We start from the raw sequence: 22,562 nt of genomic DNA on the forward strand, positions 1-22,562 counted from the left end.
TTTTGTGGTTCTCTCACTCCTGTGTTTTAATTTCAAATTTCTCCATGGCTCTAGTCTTTTCATCAGGAATGCTTGAAAGTACTCTATTTCATTAAAATTCCATTTCCCCTCACATATAGCATTACATTCACTTTTGCCAAGTAAGTTATTTTTGGCTATAAGCTCATATGTGTTTCCTCAATATGTGAATTCCTTCTCAGTATTTACAGTTGGTATTTTTGCCTATAAGCTCTGGATTTTTATTAATGTTCCTGTGAGTTCCCATTTTGGGTTTTCTTTCAGGTGGTGAACTACATTCTTTCTGTTTCTACTTTGTCCTGTGGGTCTAAGAAATTTGGACAGTTTTCTTTTAAGATTAAGTAGTGTCGTGGATACAGCACTGGGCCTGGAATCAAGAAGACCCGAGTTTAAATCTGGCCTCAGATACTTACTAGTTGGGTGACCCTGGGCAAGTCACTTAACCTTGTTTGCCTCAGTTTCCACATCTATAAAATGAGCTAGAGAAGGAAATAGCAAACCACTACAGTATCTTTGCCAACAAAAGCCCCCAAAAAGGGTCATGAAGGATCAGACACAGCTGAAAAACAACTGAACAACAACTTTTAACATTTCTTGAAACATGACAACTAGGCTCTTTCATTGGTCACAGCATTCAGATAGTCCAGTGACTCAGTTTTTTTCTCCTTGATCTACTTTCCAAGACAGTTGGTTTTGCTATAAGATACCTTACATTTCCTTCTATTTTTTTTTCCAGCCTTCTTACTTTGTTCAACTATTTCTTGTTGCCTCACCGAGTCATGGCCTCCTTTTTGATCCATTTGAATTTTCAGGGAGTTTTTTGGTTGGCTAAGATATTGTATCTCTTGTGCCAAGCTGTTAATCCCATTTCAATCCTTTCCTCCAAAGCTCTCATTTCTTTTCCAATTTTTTCCCTCAACTGCTTTAATTTCATTTATAAAACATTTCAAACTTGTTTCATCTCCTCCAGGAATTCTAGTTGAATTTGTGCCCAAACTATATTTTTCTCTGAGGCACTGCTTGTAGATGTTTTGGGAGTCACTCTCCTCTTCTGTGTTTGTGTCTTGAGCTTCCTTGCCAACACAATAGCTCATTATAATGAGGATTTTTGTTGTTGTTTGTCCATTGCTCCAATCTACTGCCTGACTCAGAACTGATTTTGGGGCTGGGGTCTGGCACACTTCTGGAAAGAAGGCTTGGGTTAATCCTATTGCTGTTTTTTTCCTTCCTTTCTTCCTTTCTTTCACATTGTATTATTCCAGGATCTCAAGGGCAGAGTGGAGACCTATAGGCTTTCAGTGTTCCCAAAGTAGTCCGATCCAGGGCAAAGTATGATTGCTACTTGTCTAGTCTGAGCTCTGCAAGCTCCTGGACTAAGTTTGAGTCTGTGCAAGAGAGAGAAGACTACTGTGGCATTCAGTGTCCATCAAGTAGCTGGGACATCTCTATGATTTGCTCTTTGACCTACCCATTCTTCAGAATTATTCAGTTTCTAATTAATTTTTACTTCAACATCTTTTATTGAATGTAATTTTTTATTGTATTATGGTCAGTATAAAGGACATTTAATATTTTTGCTTTTCTGCATCTATTCATGAAGTTATTATGCTCTAATATATGGTCAGTTTTTGTGAAGGTGCCATGCACAGCTGAGAAATAGGTATGCTCCTCAGAGGCTAATCATATCCAAATTTTTAAAAATTCTGTTCAGCTCCATAACTTCTTTCTTGATAAGGAAAAAATTTCAGTAAGAACTGTTCAAAACTAGACATTCTCTTCTCCGGGTCTTCTCTAGACATTCTCAGGCTAGACCTGAGCTGTCAAAATTAGTGGATTAAAATGTAATTGAGAAATGTTTAACGAAATAAAAATATAAGAAAGATGATGTTAATTTGTGGTTTTCTGAGTTAACATGAGGCCTGCAGGGATCCATTTCTATTTGAATTTGACATCACTGGGCTAGATAATCACTGGCTGGGAACAAGTAGGGCTTGATAAGTTCTGAGATTCCATCTCAGTCTGAGATTTTATGCCTCTGAGCATGGCATTTATGATTAAAACAAAAGAAGCTCATAAAAAGACCTAGAATTTATAACTGTTTTCTAAAGGCAGTGAAATGAGGGTTTTTTTTCTTTTACTGTATTTAAGTATTCTGCTTTTATTCTTCTTTTCTCTTATAAAAGGTCCACAAAACAAGAACTTCTTCAAACTGGCTAGTAGGACTGTGACATCACTAACAAACCAGATAGCTTCATTCAACTCTTGATGAGAACATGAAATACAAAGCTAACAAACATTAACTCCACTTACTTGTCAAAGCTAACCTGTGCTAATCCAGCAGTGAAGGAGCCATCACCAATCACCTGGGCTAATCTGGCCAAACCCTCTGCAGCAGCACATCTCATTAAGGGGTTGGTACTTTCCAAGGCTCCCATCAATAATGTTAGCGCAGGCTTTCTAATTTCTTCTGAGCCTAAATTTCCTCTGGAGCTGGCCACATACTGAAATACAAAGAAGTATCTATATTAGCAACTACAACAAACTATTACTTGGCAGGGCTAGAAATGGGTAGTCTTGTCATTAAAGAATTGCCATGTAGACCACAGTTGAATTTTACATTTTCAAAGAATGAGAATATAGCAGATTTATACTGAACACTAAAATATACTGGATATAATTAATATAGTCTTGAAGTACTGTATGACAAAAATACTTTCTCAATTACCAGATTCATTATGAACAACTGTATTATCAAGATGCATGTGTTCACTGAGAGTTTAAGTTGGAATGAATGAAAAATCATTTTTAAGTGCTTATTAGTTATTGAACTTTTAAACATTAGTTCACTGAAGAGTATAAAAGTGGTTGTAAGCAGGCTGAAATGCATTAAAAATGAGGTATTGTGCAGGAAAAGCAGCATAAAAAATGTCAAAGAAACATATGACAGGCAGAAACATGAGATGGAAATCTATTCATAGTGAGGAAAAAAAATCAATGAATAGTCTATAAGATCTACTGTTATTCACTTATAAACTATGATTTAGAGACATATTTATAGGATGATATGGATGAAATTTACACAGGATGGGTAGGCACGGAAGAGGGGAGATCCGCATTTTTGAAGATTATACTCAAATTGATGTCACAGATTGAGGCACCAAGGAAAAATTGTTCCACTAAATACTTTTTATGTGATTTTGAGATTTTTCCTTTTTTTCTTTTGTTGTCTACAAACAGATTAACTCAGAGAACAAAGGTCAAAATCCATTCCAACAGAAGCCAGATAGGCCCTTTTCCCATTACAGAACTCTATACCTATAATCTTTCATGCCCAAATCCACTGATTCATGCTAAATATTTATTGAGCACATTGCAGACATAAAAGGCACTATGTTAAGTGCTAAGCAAAATATAAAGAAAAAAACAACTCTTATTTTCAAGGAGCCTCCAATGCAGATGTAGAAATAAAACACAAAAATATTAGACAAAGTAGAGCATGATATGGGCATATTAAGTACAAAGGGCTCTGACAGTTCAAGGGGAAATCACTTTTAGCTCAGGGAACCTATTATTGTCTTTGTCTTCTCTGAACATCAAACAGACACACAGCAGTCATTCAATGAATATGTTTTAATTTATCAGCACTGTATAGGAGAGTACTAGTAATTCATAGGGTCAGGAAAGGCTTCAACGCAAAAGGTGGTTTTGATGCGTCACATAGAAGGCCTCTGTGAAGCAGAGGAAGAAAGTAGTCATTACTACTTTTGAATTCCAATCATAGAACATTAGAACCTTAGGGAGTCTAGAGGTCATCTAGTACAGGGGTTATTAATCTGGGATTCATGAACTTAAAAAAAACTGGTAACTGTATTCCAACATAAGTAGTTTCCTTATAATCCCATGCATTTTATCTATGCATTCAAGAACATTCTGAAAAGGGGTGCACAGGCTTCACGAGAACATCATCTGAAGTTAAAGAGCACTCTTGGCCGCCCTGACTATAATGCAGTGGACAGAGTTTTGGACTTGGAAATCAGAAAGACCTGAGTTAAATCTTTTCTCTGTTCACTAACTAGCTGTGACCACGAGCAAGTCTCTCAAGTCTCCGAGGTTCAGGTTCCTTATCCGTAAAACGGGAACAAGAGTACTTACCTCACACACTTATTGAGCCCTTGACACTTTCACGTGCTATGTAAATGTTGTGCATTATCATTAATAATTTGGGATTTGCTGTCGTGCTTTTTCCAGGCCCTAGTGCACATAAATTTGTTTTGCTTTTAAATGAGTTAGTATTTGTAATATGTCTTAACAGCTTTAAATTAAAAGTGCTAAATAGAACAGAAATATCAATTCTCTATATTAAAAATAGAGTCCCTAGGAAGGAATTAATTTTAGAGGCAAAATGAGGACAAATGATAAGACTGATGTCTTATTACAATGACTCATGACATGGCGGTGACCGAGGCTGTGCTGGTGAAGCTTAGCTCTGGGAGGTCTTATCAAGATGGTCTAGGGATGGGTCCGAATTCATCTGTAGTCTCATGACCAGCCTCCTGGTTTGCAAAGGCTTATCACCAGCCACAGCAATTCCCCAATTCAATTCATTAAAGTATAAAAGGGGTATAATCTGGATGGTAAAAGGAGCGCTCTCTGTGATGAATGACAGACTCCTGAAACACTGCAACATGGACACTATGTGGTCTTTAAGATGACTTGGCTACTCTCTGATAATATCCACTTGTAGATTCCCAAGGTTCAAAAGTTAGTGATTAGAGGTAGGAAATTATCTAACATTATAATAAAGCCACTAAATTAGTTTTAAAGTACATGAGGCACCATCTGAATTTGGACTTTCCTTGGCTTTTGTTCAAGCTATGTCATCCTTTATCATCAGCTCCAGCGGTATTTTTCTCTCATGACCCTGAAGAACAAATCCAGGAAGAAGTCTCTACTGCCACTTTCTAGACCTTCCTTTTGCCATCATCACTAAATAACTTATTCTTCTTTGATGTTCAGAGGATCATAGATTTGGGGCCAGCAGCAGCATTTAGAGGCCTTCTAGTCCCACATCTCATTTTAAAGATGAGGAAACAGGTACAGAGAATGACTTGCCCAAGGTTACAGGGTAATCACAGAGGCAGGATTTGAATTCAGGTCCTGGGACTCCAAAGCCAGCACTCTTTCTGTTGTACCTATTTATTTCATTCACTTATACTGTCTCATCCAGATTCTTGTGATCACCTACTCAACTCTGAGTTACTTTTCCTTAATCATCAATCTACTCTCTCAACCATTTCCTTAATTTTTAGTAACTGCAGTGTTAAAGCCAATTTCTTTCCTGAGGTAACATGATCAATAAATAAACACTTATTGAGCACTTGCTATGTATAAGCTTTTGTTGGGGAAATGAATAAAGACTGTTCTGTATCCAATACATCAATTGATCCTTTAAGTCTTTTAAAATTAAATTTTTTTTTCAATTAACTAAAATCCTTCCTGCCTTCTCCCCCCACCATTGAGACAGAAAGCTCTGTTAACCAATATGTATAGTCAACAAATTCCTACACTGGACATAAAAAAAATATATGTTTCAACTTCAGCATTAAAGTTCATGATCTTTTGAAAATCCTGGCCTCAACTTCCTCTATTCCCATGACATCCATCTCCATCCTGTCTCAGACAAAGGATGGTGATCTTACCCACTACCTAAAAACTGTTCTGCTTATAAGATCTTGAACTCAGAAATTCCCTTTTCTGATAAAAATCTTTGGTTTTTCAATCTCTTCTGTCTGCCTCATTCCAAAGATTGTTTTTTATCTTCCAGTCTTTCGATTGTTCTTTGTTCTTCTACTCAATCACTGTCTCTGCTTAGGTCTCACTTTGGTTTTTCTTTTCCCAATTTATTTATTTTAGTTTTCAACATTTACTTCCACAAGATTTTGAGTTCCAAATTTTCTCCCCAACTCACTTTGGTTTTTCTTTTCCCAATTTATTTATTTTAGTTTTCAACATTTACTTCCACAAGATTTTGAGTTCCAAATTTCTCCCCAACTCTCCCCTCCCCCCACCACATGATGTTGTGCATTCTGATCACCCCTTCCCCCAACCTGCCCTGCTTTTATTAACCCCCCTCGTCCTTATCCTGTTCCTCTTCTACTTTCCTGTGGGGTAAGCTAGATTTCTACATGCCACTGCCTTATTTCCCGTTCCTATTGATTTTGACCTGAAGAGATGCAGCTACCAAAAGAGGAAATTGTTTACAGCCAAAAATCAAGTCCCATTTCCTTAATCTTTTTTCAGTTGTCTTTTTGTCCTTCTTTTTGTAAAAGTTTTTTATTTAGTATTTTATTTTTCCCTAGTTACATACAAAAACAATTTTAACTTTCACTTTAAAAACTTTGAGTTCCGAATTCTCTCCCTCCTTCCCCCCACCCCCATTGAGAAGGCAAGAAATTCTATATAGGTTATACATGTGTAGTCATGCAAAACATTTCCCTAAGTGGTGCTGTGAAAGACTAACTGTATTTCCCTCTATCCTACCCTATCCCCCTGTTCATTCTATTGTCTCTCTCCTTTCACCATGTCACTTCTCAAAAGTGTTTTCCTTCTGACTACCGCCTCCCCCAATCTGTCCTCCCTTCTATCACTCCCCCTTCTCTTATCCCCTTCGTCCCTACTTTCCTGTAGGGTAAGATAGATTTCTATTCTCATCTGAATGTGTATGCTATTCCCTCTTTGAGCCAGTTCTTATGAAAGTAAGGTTCACTCATTCCCTCTCACCTCTCCCCTATTCCCCTCCACTGTAAAAGCTTTTTCTTGTATCTTTTACGTGAGATAGTTTACTCCATTATACCTCTCCTTTTCTCTTTCTCCCAGTACATTCCTCTCTCATGCCTTAATTTTATTTTTTAGATATCATCCTTTCATATTCAACTCACACCTCTGTTTAGATATACTCCTTCTAACTACCCTATGAATTACAATGTAGGAATGTAAACAGTTTACCTTTGATAAGTCCCTTATGGTTTCTCTTTCCTGTTTACCTTTTCATGCTTCCCTTGAGGCTTATATTTGAAAGTCAATTTTTCTATTTAGCTGTTCTTTTCTCAAGAATGCACAAAATTCCTCTCTCATTGAATGTCCATTTTTTCCTCTCATGTATTATACTCAGTTTTGCTGTGTAGGTGATTCTTGGTTTTAATCCTAGCTTCTTTGACCTCTGGAATATAATATTCCAAGCCCTCTGGTCCTTTAATGTAGAAGCTGATAAATGTTGTGTTATCCCGATTGTGGCTCCACAATACTTGAATTGTTTTTTTCTGGCTGCTTGCAATATTTTCTCCTTGACTTGGGAACTCTGGAATTTGGCTATAATATTCCCAGGAGTTTTCCTTTCGGGATCTCTTTCAGAAGGTGACTGGGAGATTCTTTCAATTTCTATTTTACCCTCTGGTTCTAGAATATCAGAGCAGTTTTCCTTGATAATTTCTTGAAAGATGATGTCTAGGCTCTTTTTTTGATCATGGCTTTCAGGTAGTCCAACAATTTTAAAACTACCTCTCCTGGACCTATTTTCTAAGTCAGTTGTTTTTCCAATGAGATATTTCACATTGTCTTCTATTTTTTCATTCTTTTGGTTTTGTTTTATAATTTCTTGATTTCTCATAGAATCATTAGCTTCCATTTGCTCCATTCTAATTTTTAAGAAATTATTTTCTTCAATGAGCTTTTGGACCTTCTTTTCCATTTGGTCAATTCTGCTTCTTGAGGCATTCTTCTCCTCACTGGCTTTTCGGACCTCTTTTTGCCATTTGGTCTAGTCTATTTTTTAAGATGTTATTTTCTCCAGTATTTTTTGGGCCTCCTTTAGCAAGATGTTGACAAGTTTTTCATAATTTTCTTGCATCACTCTCATTTCTCTTCCCAATTTTACCTCTATTTATCTTACTTGATTTTCAAAATCCTTTTTGAGCTCTTCCATGGCCTGAGACCAATTCATATTTTTCTTGGAGGCTTTGGATGTTGGAGATTTGACTTTGTTGTCGTTTTCTGAGTGTATGTTTTGATCTTCCCTGTCACCAAAATAAGTTTCTATTTTCAGAGTTTTTTTTTTCTGTTGTTTGTTCATTTTCCTAGCCAATTTCTTGACTTTTAAACTCTTTTTTAAGGTAAGGCTCTGCTTCTAGTGTGGAGGGCTCAATGTCCCAAGCTTCAGGGGTTTTGTGCTGGTGTTTTTCAGAGATACCTTCAGGGACCTGTAAGTTTTCAGTTCTTCCAAGGTGGTATGATCTAAGGAGAAGTGTTTACTCCTCTTCTGGCCTATACTCTACTCTGTGAGTGACCACAGGCACTCTTTTCTGCCCTGGAACTGTGAGAAGGGTTCCCTCTCCACTGCTGCTGCAACCTCTGCTATGCTAGTGCTTCCCCTCACCCTAGGACTGCCACCCAGGACTGTGGCCCAGATCTAAGCAGAGTCAAAGCAACAGCATCCTGCTGCAACGCCAGCAAAGAGATCCCTGTAATCTCCTTCTGATCCGTTGTTCTACCCCCTTACCATCTGTGGACTGAGAGCTCTTGAAGCAGCTGCTGCTGCCACCCCGGGGCTGCACTGGAACTGGTGATGATCTGTGCTCCTCTCTCACCCAGATCTGACAGATCTTTCCACCGACCTTTTAAGTAATCTTTGGTGTCTGTGGGTTGAGAAGTGTGTAAACTGCTACTGCTGCCAGTGATTCAGTCCTCTCAGGCCTGCTCCAGGTTCGCTGGGGTCTGGTCTGTGCCAGTATGGCCCATGCTAGACCGCACTCCTCTTCCAGCCCAGTGCAACAGACCCTTTTCCATCGACCTTCCAGGTTGTCTTGGGCTGGAAATTTGTTTCACTCTTTTTGTGGGTTCTGCCGCTCTAACATTTTAGAGTCACTTTTACAGGTATTTGGAGGGGTCTGAGGGAGAGCTCTGGTGACCTTCAGTTCTACGTCTGACGATTTCAGTGAGGTTCACCCTTGAATCCTTTGCCCCTCTGTACTTCTGCTGATCATGGTCTCATTCACCTCAAACCTCAGTCACCTTAATATTCAGATTCTGAGCAATACTGGAGGAAGGTAAAAAATTGTGCTGCCTCAGCTCATTACAAATTCATATGCTTGTTGTTGTTCAGTTGTTTTATCGTGTCTGACTCTTTGTGACTCCATTTGGGGTTTTCTTGGCAGGGATATTAAAGTGGTTTTCTATTTCCTTCTTTCAAATGGTCACTCACTGATGCAAGACAATCCTTTTATTTTTCAAAATCCCTACAGCAGTTGTTTCAAATGTCCTCGTCTCTCAAGTTCCCAGAACTACCTTAATTCACCTCTCTTCTAGCTTACGATTTTTTCTCCTATTTTATGGAGAAAACTGAGGCCATTGTGCTACTGTGCACTCAATCTCATCCCTTCCTGCCTCTTTCAGCAGCTTGTATCATCAATCATTCCCTTTCACTTTCATCTTCAATCTCTTCCTATCTACTGACTCCTTGACTAGAAACATGGTTAGGTCTCTCCTATCCTTAAGCAATAGCTAAACTGCTATAAATAGTTCTTTTCCCTGCTAAAGTCCTCAGAAGAATAGTCTGTGCTTGTTACTTCTACTTCTTTACTACCCATTTGCTCCTCCCCTCCTTGTAGTCTGGCTTCCAACTCTACCACCTGACTGGGCTGCCGATGATCTCCACCTTGCTAAATCTTGTGGCTTTTTTCTCAGTTCTCATCTTCCTTTAACTTTCAGCAGCTTTTGACACTATGGACCACATTCATCTTCCAGATATTCTTTCTTCCCTTGATTTACATGAAAACCATTCTCTCTTGGTTTCACTCCTATCTGGCTGATGACTGAAGTTCTTTTGTTGTTTAATCATTCTTCTCCTCACTTCCTAAAAATGGGCGTTTCTTATGGTTCTATTCTGGACTTTCTATCTTTATTTTCTCTTCTTTGGCGACCTCATTCTCTCCCACACATTCTTTGAAGGTGACACAGAAATCGATACATCTAGCTATTACACAAATTGCTTGATGGGTACCTGCACTTGGATGTTTTTTTGATACTTTGAATTCACAATACCAAAATTTAATTATAGCTAGGCTAACCTTCTAATTGTTTTTCACACACCATGCCATCTCCTATCTCTGTGCCTTTTTACTAGCTGTCCCCAATGACTGGAATGTACTTCTCCCTTCCCTAAACAGTACCAGAATCCCTGGCTTCCTTTAAGGCTCAGCTTAAGTATCTTTTATACATGAAAATGTAATTGATTCTCCAGCTGCATCTCCTTGCCCCTCCCAGCAACATCATCTTGCCTCTACGTACATGCTATCTCTCCTAGCAAAACTGTAGATTTCTTGAAGGACCGTTTTACTTATGTCTCTGTATCCCTGGCACTTAGCAGTGCTTGGCACACACGGACAGTAAGCTCACAATGGTCCCAGCTTTCTCAATAAAACAGGAAACTAGAGCATATGCTAGAAGAAAGGTGAGTTGTGGTGGTAGTTGGGGTCTTAGAGAGACAACGTACTGTTGATTGAACATATGATTAGTCTGGCATTTAAGGATATGATTTGTTTCCAAAGTACCTTTTCAACTTTACTTCACATTATTCTTCTTTACACACCATATTTCAGTAGGTGCTAACCTTAACTCAACATGCCACCTTCTGTCTCTGGGCATCTGTACACACTGGTATAGTAGGGTGGTACCGTGGAAAGAATGCTGACTTAGGAAATGTGAATTAAAATCTTGCCTCAGATACTTAATAGCTGTAGAGCTTAACCTCTCTAAAGCTCAGTTTCTATCCCTATAAAATGAGGACAATAGGAGCACCTGGATGACAAGGTTATTGTGAGTATCAATTGAAATAATGTATATATGGCCCTTAAAACTTGTATAGCTACATAAAGATTAATGATCATTCCTCCGTGCCTACTATGTACGCTCTCCTCCTCTTTGCCTTCAAGAATCTTTATGCTCCTTTGAAGCTCAAATCACGTACCATCTTTGTGTAGCTTTCCCTGACCCACAGGTGAAAACATTTTCTTCTGAAACATTCTGGCACACTTTATCTGAATCTCTCCTTTGTGAGTGATGGGGGTGACTCCTTAACTTATATCTTCTGCCATATGCCCTGCTGCATCCCCACTTCCTTGGATGTCTACCCCTTAATGTGCTTTATATTTGTTTCACAGTATTTCATACATACATATGAAATACATATTTATGAAATAATGAGTGTAATGAGATCATGTTTGGAAAGTGCTCAGTATAGTAACTGGTACACAATAACTGTTACAGAAATGTTAGTTGTTGTTATAATGATGTCAGGTTTTTCATAAATGTTTGCAAGATTTTTTTCTGAAGAGCTCCAGAAGTAGATTGGCATGCAAATCAATTAGTCTGCATTTATTCTAGGCTGCTTTACATCTATATTTACTGACAAATTAAACAGAAATTTTAACAGTATTTTTTGCTATAATCTTAAAAGTATGATATACATAATATTTAAATATCCATATATGTGTATATATATACATATGTATAGTAGGACAAATTACTATTACTACTGACTGTCCTTTTTAGTTAAGAGTGGGTTTCTCCTCAGTTATAGTACCTAACGTAAACAGCAAACTTATATTAAATAGAAACACTCAACTACGAAAGTCCTAATTTTGATCCCTATCCAATAACAATTTGACAAAATTTAAAACTCATTTAGCTTCATGCAAGATTCATAGTAATATGTTTTAATGTCAAGCCCATAAAAAGCACATCTTTAGACCATGAGGAAAAAAAAAACCCTTATTATGTACAATATGGTTCAATCAGGATCAACAGGGAATGATAAGCATGATAAAAAAAATTACAAATGCCATCCATCTTTTCTTGAATAATAATTATTATTGAGTAAAGCAGATGGTTTATAATAGTAATTTAACTCCAGATCCCTTGTGGAGATTTGGTGAGTTTGTATCAGACAACATCAACAACCTAAACTCTTAAGTTGCAGAGGGTTTTGAGAACTATCTTATGTTCATAATGCTGTCAAAATTTTATGCACAATGTAAATTTCGTGGATATTTAAAATACATCACGTGTAGAGTGTCTGCTGATACTATAAAAAGAGAAACTAAGGCACTAAATGTAAGACATCTATGCTATCCACATCCATTTAATGCTTTACTATGCCTGAAAGAGCAGCTAAATTATAAGTCAAATTGATTTCTTTTATACAAAATATGCAGTGCACGAGATTGTCAGGGTTACTTAGATTACATACTTAAGGTATGGAAATAATGAGACAAAGCTGTAAGTGTGGGGTACGAATGACAGAGTGACATGGAAAAACTGAATTTTTTTTTCCTTAAAACAAGGAACAGAAAAATTCAGCTCTTGAAACAATTTACTCAAGAGGTTAGTGAAGCTACTGGCTTTTTTTTTGTCATTAAAAGAACACACAAGCAAGTGTTTATTTACAAAATATAAGGCTTACCTTCAAAAAATTAGAAAACGCTGACATAACATGTAATTGTACTACTTGCTGACGAGATGCTTTTGTGTGTTTTATACTGTCCAAAAGTTGTTCCAATATCAAGAGCCTTAAAATCAAAAGCGAAAATGTTAAAAAGCAGATACAGTTAAGTTTATACAATTGAAGATTAAAAACTTAAAATTTTATAGGAAAGGAACCTATTTAGATTAAATAATACATCAAGGACATGGGCATTCCTTCTACCAATGCAAATAAAATGCCACTCATCTGTAATGGTAGGAGGCTGGGCCCGGAGGCAGGAAGACTCATATACTTACTAGCTGTGTGACTCTGGGCACCTCACTTAACCTGGTTTGCCTCAGTTTCCTCATCTGTAAAATGTTTATTTTGTCAAGAAAACCCCAAATGGGGTCATGAAAGGTCAGACAGCACTCACTGAGGCAACTAAACAACATCATCTGTAACAGTAATGTAGCCTTTAAGGGTTGCCCAAGGTTAAGAGAGATTAAGTGATTTGCTCAAGGTCATACAGCTAATGTCAGAGGCCAAACTGAATTCAGGTATTCCAAACTCTGGGTCCAGCACTGGGTCACACTACCTTCTTCACTGGCTTTACTTCTCTCCTTTCAGAGTTGATTTTACAATCAGTAGTTTTCAACAGTTATGATGAATTCCATAGCCTTGCTAATTCCTACTTTTCCTCCTTCAGTCCTTCTACTGTTCCTGCATTGCTAATTCCTAATTCTGAGTCATGCCCATTTTCTACTCTTAAGTAGTCAAGAGGTAGTCATGAAACAATCCTGTCTGGGGTCCACTACAAATTCATGCCTCCTAAGTCTCAAATGGACACTCATTTCAGCCTGGCAAACAATTTGTTCATTTCTAATGAACTACTATACTTCCCATGGTTCCCAGTTCAACTCCCATCACTTCATCTCTTAGTACAATCAATCCTCAACATCTGTGCGTTTAACTTTCATGACTTCAAGCATTTGTGTACATGATGCAAGTCAGTTTGCGGAGTGCCTGGTATCCTACCAGACACTTCACTGGTCTTGTTTGCCCTACCCTTGTAAAGAGTTCCTTGTGCATTTGCTGCATATTTTCATTGTTTCACTTTACAACACAAGTTTTATGCTGCTATTATGCCCCCAAAATGTAGTACAAATCCTTCAGCTCTGAGGTGACTCTGAGGCTTTCCAGTCTTGGTGTCTTCCAACAGCAGTGACTAAAGTCCAGCAACCTCTCCCTTAGTTTTCAGAAAGTGGCCAAGGTAGAGAGATTTACAGCAGTACAGTATACAGTACAATGCCCTCATACTGCCATCTGACACAGTGGAAGGTAAGATTCAGCTTAAAAATGTTTTAATTTTAAAAATTGTATTTGCTGTACAGTATTTGTGGTATCGTACATTTCATGTGTTATGAAAAGTGAACTGTCTAAAATCAATGGCTTTTTAAATAAAGATGTTAGCACAAAAGGTCACAGAATTCTAGGGAAGAATGAATGCAAGAAAAATGTTGTCAGTTTTATTTTGTGTACTGCATTTTATGGGTTATTTCATGGTTACTCTCTTAGGAAAAATATACATTATCAGAATTATTTTTTTAAATAAAGATTTGTATGCAGAACAGAGCATTTGTAGTAATCTCTAGTGAAAGATTACAGTGGGAACCTAACCTACTTCCTTTAGGTTCAACGTATCAGGGTTCACATTTTTTACTTCTGCGCCATTTTTCTAGGAATGTTATCCCTGTGAAAGCTGAGGACTGATTAAATATGATATTGAGACCATATCTCTTTGAGGTTTCCTGATCACTCCTTTTCCATAACATAAAATTTCACCACACTCTCATGCTTTCTTGCAGTTTCAGAGATGAAGTGGTGCTCCTCCTATTTGCTGAATTAATACATGCCCTTCATATCATTTCCTTTCACCTCCCCTCAGGATCTTCCTCCAAATGGGACCTTTCTCCCACTCTCTCATCTTCAATTTCTCTCTCTATTGGGTTCTTCCCTATTGTATGCGAACATATTGCCTTCTCATCCTAAAAACAAAACAAAAATAATCATTCCCTGACTTTGATATAGTCTCCTCAAGATGTTATCAGACATCTGCTCTCTCTGTCCTTACTAAAGTTCTAGACTCGCCTCATCTATCTCTTTACCACTCACTCACAACAACCCCCCTTGCTTTTGGCTTCTGCTATCACCACTCTACATACACTGCTGACTTCTTAATTGTCGAATCCATCTGTCTCTTCTCAACCCTCAACCTCCTTGACCTTTCTGAAAAATCTAAAATTACTACTTACTACATGAGCTCCTTCATTGTATTTTAAGACGCTGATTTCCTCTGGTCCTCCTACCTAATCATTCCTTTTTGGGTCTCTTTTGTTGCCTCATCTCCTCCCGCCCTTTCCTCTCTCCTCTCTCTCCACTCCCTGTATGCCAAGGCTATGTCCTTGGCACTTTTATTTCTATACTGTTTGCAATTTTACCCACTTTCCTGTCAATTTCATTTAGTCTCATGGTTTCAATTATCACCTCCAAGCAGATGACTCTGAAATCTATATAATTCTGCCTTAACCTCTCCACTGAGTCCCAGTCCCTCATTTCTAACTGCCTGATGACATCTCTATTTGAATGTCAAGCCAGAAGTTCAAAATCAACATGTCAAAACTTATCTTGTTATCTTTCCTTCAAAACATGCCTTTTCCCCAGATTCTCTATTTTTGTTCATAGTACCATTATGTGCTCACTCAGGCTGAAAAACTTCAATATCATCTTTGACTCTTTCTCTCCAATTCCCTCACCTACATCCAATTAGTTGTTAAGTACTGTCAACTCCACCTCCATAACAACTCACTTATGTATGCCCTCCTCTTAACTCCTAAGGTCACACTCTACAATTAACAACTGCAGTATTGCCTGCACGACCGTACAGGTGTACTAACTAGTCTTCCTGCATAGAGTCTCTCTCTCCTCTTAAATCCATCGCTAATGGAGTTGCTAAAAAATCCCAAAACAAATTTGATCATGTCAGTTCCTTGTTCAAAAAACTTTACTGGTTTTCCACTCCCCATAGGATAAAATACAAACTCCTTAACCTGTCCTTTAAATCCTCCTATATCTTTTTTCAAACTAAATTTCTTAACATTTTCACTCTTATTATTTCTAATTAGTTTATATATGCCCTATTTTACTCTACTTCTTATCATCAAACTACATATATATATATATATATATATACACAGGCATATGTTATGTATATGCCAATGTATGGATATGCCAATTATGTACATGCCAACATATAAATGTATGTATGCATGTGCCAATTAAATTGTACTCTTAGGCATTTCTTAATCTTGTCCTGCCTTCTCACATCCTGTCGCCCGTAGAATGCGCTCCCCGCTACATCTTCACCTCTTATAACTCCCTTCTCTTCCTCCAATGCCTAGGTCAAGTGCTACTTCAAGTGCCCTTGATCAATCCTATGTGAAAGTAGTTTCTGCCTCTTGAGTCTTCATTCTGTCTAGGCCACGTTGTGCAGACTTCTCTTTTTGCCTTTATCATATTCTATGTTGTATCATGTTCCCATTAACTAGAAGCTCCTTTAGGGCAGAGATTCTGCTATTTTTCATCCTCACTGTAACTACAAAGCAGGCACACCTGGAAAGTTTGTAAATATTCTTAATCTTGCATCGCAATCTGACTCTTCTATTAAAAATGCTTTTAGGAGTTGGGATTGATTAAATTATGATACTAATGAGAAGATCAGCTAGCTTTACCTATTTAACAGCCAACAAACAACATCACTATTTCCAAAGGGGTGCTGGACATGTATTACATATATCTTTGTTATTGGGTAAGACTCAACAGATTAGCGTAGAACACATCTCTTCTCAAAGAGATAAGAAAAAATAAAGTGTATGACACTTGGACAGTGGGTCAGTAGAATCAACTTCATATAACATTAGAATATACGTTATTTAAGAAACAGCTATCTTCATAAATGCTGCTACCTTGAACAACTAATCGCTACTCTAAGTTGTCTAATACATAGATATTTAAAATGATTTCTCTTGAAAGGATGGAAAAGCTATGTCTATTTTTATGATAGGATAAAAACATCTTCAATTTATTTTATATTTGCTATCATAGTATAGTCCAGTATTTATGGTATCATAGATTTCTTTTGTTCTTTATCATAGCCCATAGCAACTTTCCTTCAGTTCACACACACAATAGGCATGCTGCTAGCAGTAGTTAGAAACCTTAAAAATAATTTGGATTTTGAGAAAAATGGGAAAACAACGGATTCTCAGGAATCAGTCAGGTCAAATATATGTACTGTAATTGTAAAATTATGTCAATCTTTACCACCAATGGAACTGTTTGAGGGAAAAAGTAGCAACCTAAAATGAATTTATTTTGGTCTAGTACAAATATAATAATAAGCAGCCAGTGATCAGAGAGTAAAGCGTCATTTATCCAGAAAAAAATCATAGAAAATGTTAATTTCCTTTACTTATGTTCCCTATGAGGATATCCTAGAAAACAATTAATGCTCTACATAAAACTCTTTGAAAAAAAAAAAACCTAATTAGGTAATGAATGAAAAGGCATTATGTATATACTATGTTCCAGGCAGTATATATTAGGTACAAGAAACAGACTGTCTGCCCCCTTAATAAGCTTACATTCTAATATGAAGAGAAAATAATTTCTTCTATTTCCCATGTAATATATATCTTATTTGTCAAAAATTACCCAAAGGGATATTTTTTCTAATTGATCTATCTCTAGCCATGCTCTCCACTTTTCCCCATTTTGACCTCTGTGGTGAACCAATTCAAGCTACATTATCTTCCTATCTTAAAGACCTAAACCCCTTATCATTTTGCCGGTTACGCCCTTCCAAGCCTCAGCCTTAGGTAACTCCCATCATTCACTGTCTTCATTCCTACATACGTGTTGCTGAACAAAGGTGTAGAAAATCACACAAATATTCCGACTGGGTCCACTATAAATTTATGTTACACAACTTCAATTGTGCCCTCATGATCGCTAAGCAATCCTTCTATACCTGCCTAATCAGTTCAAGATCTCTCTCTCCACAGCACCTCTTTCAAACCTTTTCGTCCCTCCCTAGAACTCTCATGGTTCTCTCTTCTCTTTCAGCTGAGAACTTTACCTTGTAGTTTACAGAAAAAAAAATTGAGACTATTCTCCATGAATTCCCTCTTCCTCATCTCCTATTGTTCAAATGCCTTCTGCGATTATCTCCTCCTTCACTAGTCATCCTGATCTACATCTTGCCACTGGACCCAGATGTCTCTGGAAGAGAAAGTGAGGTTGGTTCCACAGCCCTCTCTCACTTCAATTCAATTCACTTGCAAGTCATAGCATCATCTTCCTAATGTTATGGTCCTCTTCAAGAAAAAAGGACAAACAACAACAACAAATAACAGCCTTCACCTGTTTCACATGACAAGGTGGCCTTCCTCCTTACCAAGGCTAAACCTGTGATCCCATTCCCTCCTGCCTTCTCCAACAGAATGCTCCCCCTATCATCCCTACTCCTTTACTTATTTTCAATCTCTCTCTGTCTACTGGCTCTTTCCTTATTGTCTATAAACATGACCATGGGTCCCCCATCCTCAAAAAACCCCTACGTATCTCCACTGCCCTTTGTGGACAAATTCTAGAGAAGGCCATCTACATTACTATCTCGCTTCCCACTCTCTGCTTAACCCTTATAATCTAGCTTCTGACCTCATCACTCCACTGAAACTGCTCTCTCCGAAGTTATTAATGATCTCTTAGTTGACAAATTTAATGGTCTTCTCTCAACCCTCATTCTCCTTGACCTCTCCGCAGTGTTTGACCCTCTTGATCACCTTCTCCTCTTCGATACTTTCTTTTCTCTAGGTTTTTGGGACACCAATTTCTCCTGGTTCTCTTCCTACCTACCTCACACTCCTTCGCTGGATCCTCATCTGGATCATGCTCTGTAACCATAGGTGTCCCTCAGGGTTCTGCCCTGGGCCCACTTCTCTTCTCTACTCCATTTGACCTCATCAGCTCCCATGGATCTCTATGCTGATGATTCTCTTATCATACAACCTCTCCTCTGACCTCTAATCTCATTATCTCCATCTGCCTTTCAGATATCTCAAACTTGATGTCCCTTAGGCATATTAAACTTAACATGGCCAAAACAGACTGAAGAGGGCAACACCATCTTCCTGGTCCTTCAGGTTTGCAACCTAGGAGTCATCCTCGACTCATCACTCTTATTCCCCGACCCCATATTGTTTTTTTTTTTTTTTTGCCAATGCCTGTTGATTTCACTCTGTAACATCTCTTGAATACTCCCCTTTTCTCCTCTGACAATGCCACCACTCTAGTACAGGCCCTTATCACCTCACACTGCTACTACTGCAATAGCCTGTTGGTGGGTTTACCTGTCTCAAGTCTCTCCTTACTCTAATAAGCCCAAAGTGATTTTCTTAAAGCCAGGCCTCTGTCACCCCTCTACTCAATAAATTCCAGTGTCTCCCTATCACTTCCAGGATCAAATACGAAAACTGCTATTTGGCATTCAAAGTCCTTCATAAACTAGTTCCCTATTTTTCCAGTCTCCTTCTCCTTACTACTTTTCACATTCTCTTCAATCCAGTGACATTGGCCTCCAGGCTGTTGCTGTTCCATGAACAAATTATTCCCATGTTTTGACTCTGGTCATTTTCTCTGGCTGTCCCCCAAGACTGGAATGCTCTCCCTCTTCAACTCCACCTACTGGCTTTGCTGGCTTCCTTTTGATCCCAACTGAATTTTATCTTTTACAGGAAGTCTTTCCCAACCCCTGTTAATTACAGTGACTTTCCTTTATTGATTTTTTCCTGTTTCTCCTCTGTACAGCTTGTTTTATATATATTTGTTTGCAAGTTGTTCACCCCATTAGAATGTGAATTCCTTGAAGGCAGAAACTGTCTTTTGCCAGTGCCAGGTACAGTGCCAGGCATATAGTAGGTACTTCATGTTTACTGATTGACTGATTTGTAGTGATGGGCTTAAGCACAATCCCTTGCCAATATTAATTATAATAAATGGTAAATTTCTTTACATAAAATGTTCCTATGTTTTAGGATTCAAGATGCTCTAAAAATGAAACATTTTCTTATTCCAAGTATAAAAGGACTAGAACAGAGAAAAACTACTTTCTATTCTCAGTTTAATCTTTAAATAGAACTTCTTTAAGTCTTGGTGTCATATGCCACAAAATGCAACCAAAAGGAAAACCTCTAAATACAGAGTGCCCAACTAAAATCCCAAGCTTTTAATGCCCACCTGCTCCCTAATTAACCTCTTTTAGTTTAAGACATATCTTTTAATTATTACAAATTATTAATATTACAAAGATATGGTTCAAAGGGAGAATAATAGCAAGCAATCTCTAATAAATGTAATACCACAACTATCAGAAAATGAGAAAATTGATAGAGAGAGTCCAATCATAAATCTTATAACTTCTAAAGTTCAAGCTCAGTGGGAAAATTTTCCCATCTGCTGCCTTTATGCAGTTTGTTCTCACTAGTCCTCTAATGAAATCCACTGGGAGATTGCAGATAATTGCTTATGACCCAGTTTCTCAACATGGTTTACTGCACAAACCACTTTCCTTAGTATTTCCCAAACTAGCCATTTTTAGCTAATTAATACCAAAGGTAGCAGGTTTCCTTTTTAATTACCTTCCAACTTTAAAAAAAATTATCTTAAAAATAATTTATACCTACTGCAAAATGCATTAGAATTCAATATACACATTATTCTCACCATTAGAAGAGCATAAACAAACCTTAAACATAATATGTATGAATATATTTTAAACAGTGCTACTATAAAAAGGACAGCCGTGAAAAATCATCCCATTTAAACCATAATTGGATTATGGAATAGAAACTTCTCACTAGTTATTAAGAAGGGGGAATCAAATTATCTAGGTACAAGACTCATGTCAAAACAAAAATAAATTTAAAATAAAAACAATGCTTTCAGAAATTTTTTTTTCCAGTGCTATACATCTAGAGTCTAATTTAAATCCCTGAATCATTAGTTTGGCCCTTTGACCAATGTCCATTATTTGAAATCAATTTTATGTTCTAAGTTACACTAAACTTCCAGTGTAGCTTACATCCAGTTTTCTCCATGAAGCTTTCAAATGACTATTTCAGCCCAGCTTCAATCACTGAGTTTACCGTCTCTACTGTGGGACTTAACGATATGCTTCTTTATGAAAGAATTCATATCATAGGCTTATTTAACTTTTGATGCACATATGCCCTCTTTCCCCAATTAGATTGTAGGTTCTATAACTTGTTACACTTTGAATTCCTAATGGGGCTTAGCACAGTCATATGCTGCCAGTACATGCTCGATTAATATTTGATAAATAACTCAATACTTTTCTGCCATAAAAGTCTAACAACTTCTCTAAATCTAACCTAAAATTTGTACAGATTGACAAACATAGTGATCTCCCCATTCATTTGTATTCTAGCAGATACTCAAAAATTGTGCAGCATATTTTCATATGTTAAAGTCCATATATTATTCAAGAGATTCAAAATATTTACCTTTGAGATTCTGTTACATGGGCACACACAATTCCAAAAAGCCTGGCTGCAGAGCTGATAAGTGAAAACATTGGAGGTAGGGGTTTAGGTACTGAATTCCCTTCTATACCATGTTCATAAATTGAAAATGGGTCATACTCAAGGCTTCCACAAGCAACACCATTACCAAGGAGGAGCTGAAGAAAGGAAGAACAAATGAAGCTTGTTAACCATGATCCACAAATGGACATTATCCACAACTGTTAGCTAGTAACTACTTGAGAATGGACTTTACCTACCTGTTCTTCAATAAATCTGTGGTCAGTGTCTTGTAGTAAAGGACTTAGTAATAAAAGATCATCCTGGTGACAGAGGGGTGGAAGTAAGAAAGTGGATGCTGCTATCTGGGTATCAGAAGCAGTCAGGTCAGCAGCCAGCTCCTTGAGAATAGCACAGAGGTTTCCTGATGAGCCAAAAAAAGAAAGGAAATAAATATTGAATCAACTATCAAAAATAATTAGTTTAGGTTTCTTTTTTGTTTAGACCTATGGCTTCATCAGTGTGAGGAACTCACAACTTGAAGACCACCTCTACTGAGGCAGATCAGCATCTCATCTGCAACTTGAAGAGTAATCTAGGACCCCGAGAGATTAAATGTCTTACCCATGGCCACAAAGCTAGGATGTGTCAGAGGCAGGATTTGAACCCTCATCTTCCTGATCCCCAAGGCTGTACATGATCTCTTCTGAGATCTGGTTAGTTTTGCTCTATTCCACGGGCTAAACACATTCTTAAAAACTTGAAAAGATATCTTTTAGATATGTGCTTAGAATGTGCTACTGGTTAGAGGGGGTACCAAGGAAGAGATGTGAAATGATCAGTACAAATCCATCACAACTATTACAAAACAATTTAAACAACAGAATCTTCTGATTCTGTTATTCTATGATTGAATTCTATGATTGAAGGACAGCAAAAGCTAAGTATTCTAGGTGTATTTGTTTGAAATATGTTCTATGAAAAAGTTGTGCGTAAAGCTCACTTTTCACCACTGATTTATAGCATAATTTCAAATGTTTATCTTCACTTGATTAATGTTCAATTGTAATAAAGCTCCTCAAGTTTAAAGCTTTACTGGATGTAGTAGTGTGTAAACTGATTACAATTTGGAAGGAAGAAATTTTTAATCTTAAAAGTTTAACTTCTATACTACCATATTTGCATTTAATCCTGGGCCCACTCCAAATTACAGTCAAGCAGCCAATGTACTATAGCTAAACACACAAGAGAAAGAATATTTGAATGGCCCTTTTAATCAAGAAAAGTATTCTAATACTACTGGGGAAAATCACTTATTGACTTTTTTTTTGTAAATATAGCTTTTTGCAAAACTAAGCTTCTTGAAGAAG

At 37.4% G+C, this 22,562-nt stretch overlaps 1 protein-coding gene across 1 annotated transcript in view; it reads right to left on the reverse strand.

Annotated features, from left to right (window-relative positions):
* HEATR5A (HEAT repeat containing 5A) overlaps nucleotides 1-22,562 on the reverse strand; it is a 182,524-nt gene that overhangs the window by 75,180 nt on the left and 84,782 nt on the right. The window contains exons 15-18 of the mRNA XM_036734739.1: nucleotides 21,453-21,616; nucleotides 21,175-21,350; nucleotides 12,533-12,638; nucleotides 2,329-2,519 (exon numbers count right to left, since the gene is read on the reverse strand). Of these exons, the coding sequence (XP_036590634.1) occupies nucleotides 2,329-2,519; nucleotides 12,533-12,638; nucleotides 21,175-21,350; nucleotides 21,453-21,616 (637 nt within the window). The remainder of the gene's footprint in view (nucleotides 1-2,328; nucleotides 2,520-12,532; nucleotides 12,639-21,174; nucleotides 21,351-21,452; nucleotides 21,617-22,562) is intronic.

The sequence above is a fragment of the Trichosurus vulpecula genome, chromosome 8, assembly GCF_011100635.1.
Source record: "Trichosurus vulpecula isolate mTriVul1 chromosome 8, mTriVul1.pri, whole genome shotgun sequence".
Taxonomy (NCBI): Eukaryota; Metazoa; Chordata; class Mammalia; order Diprotodontia; family Phalangeridae; genus Trichosurus; species Trichosurus vulpecula.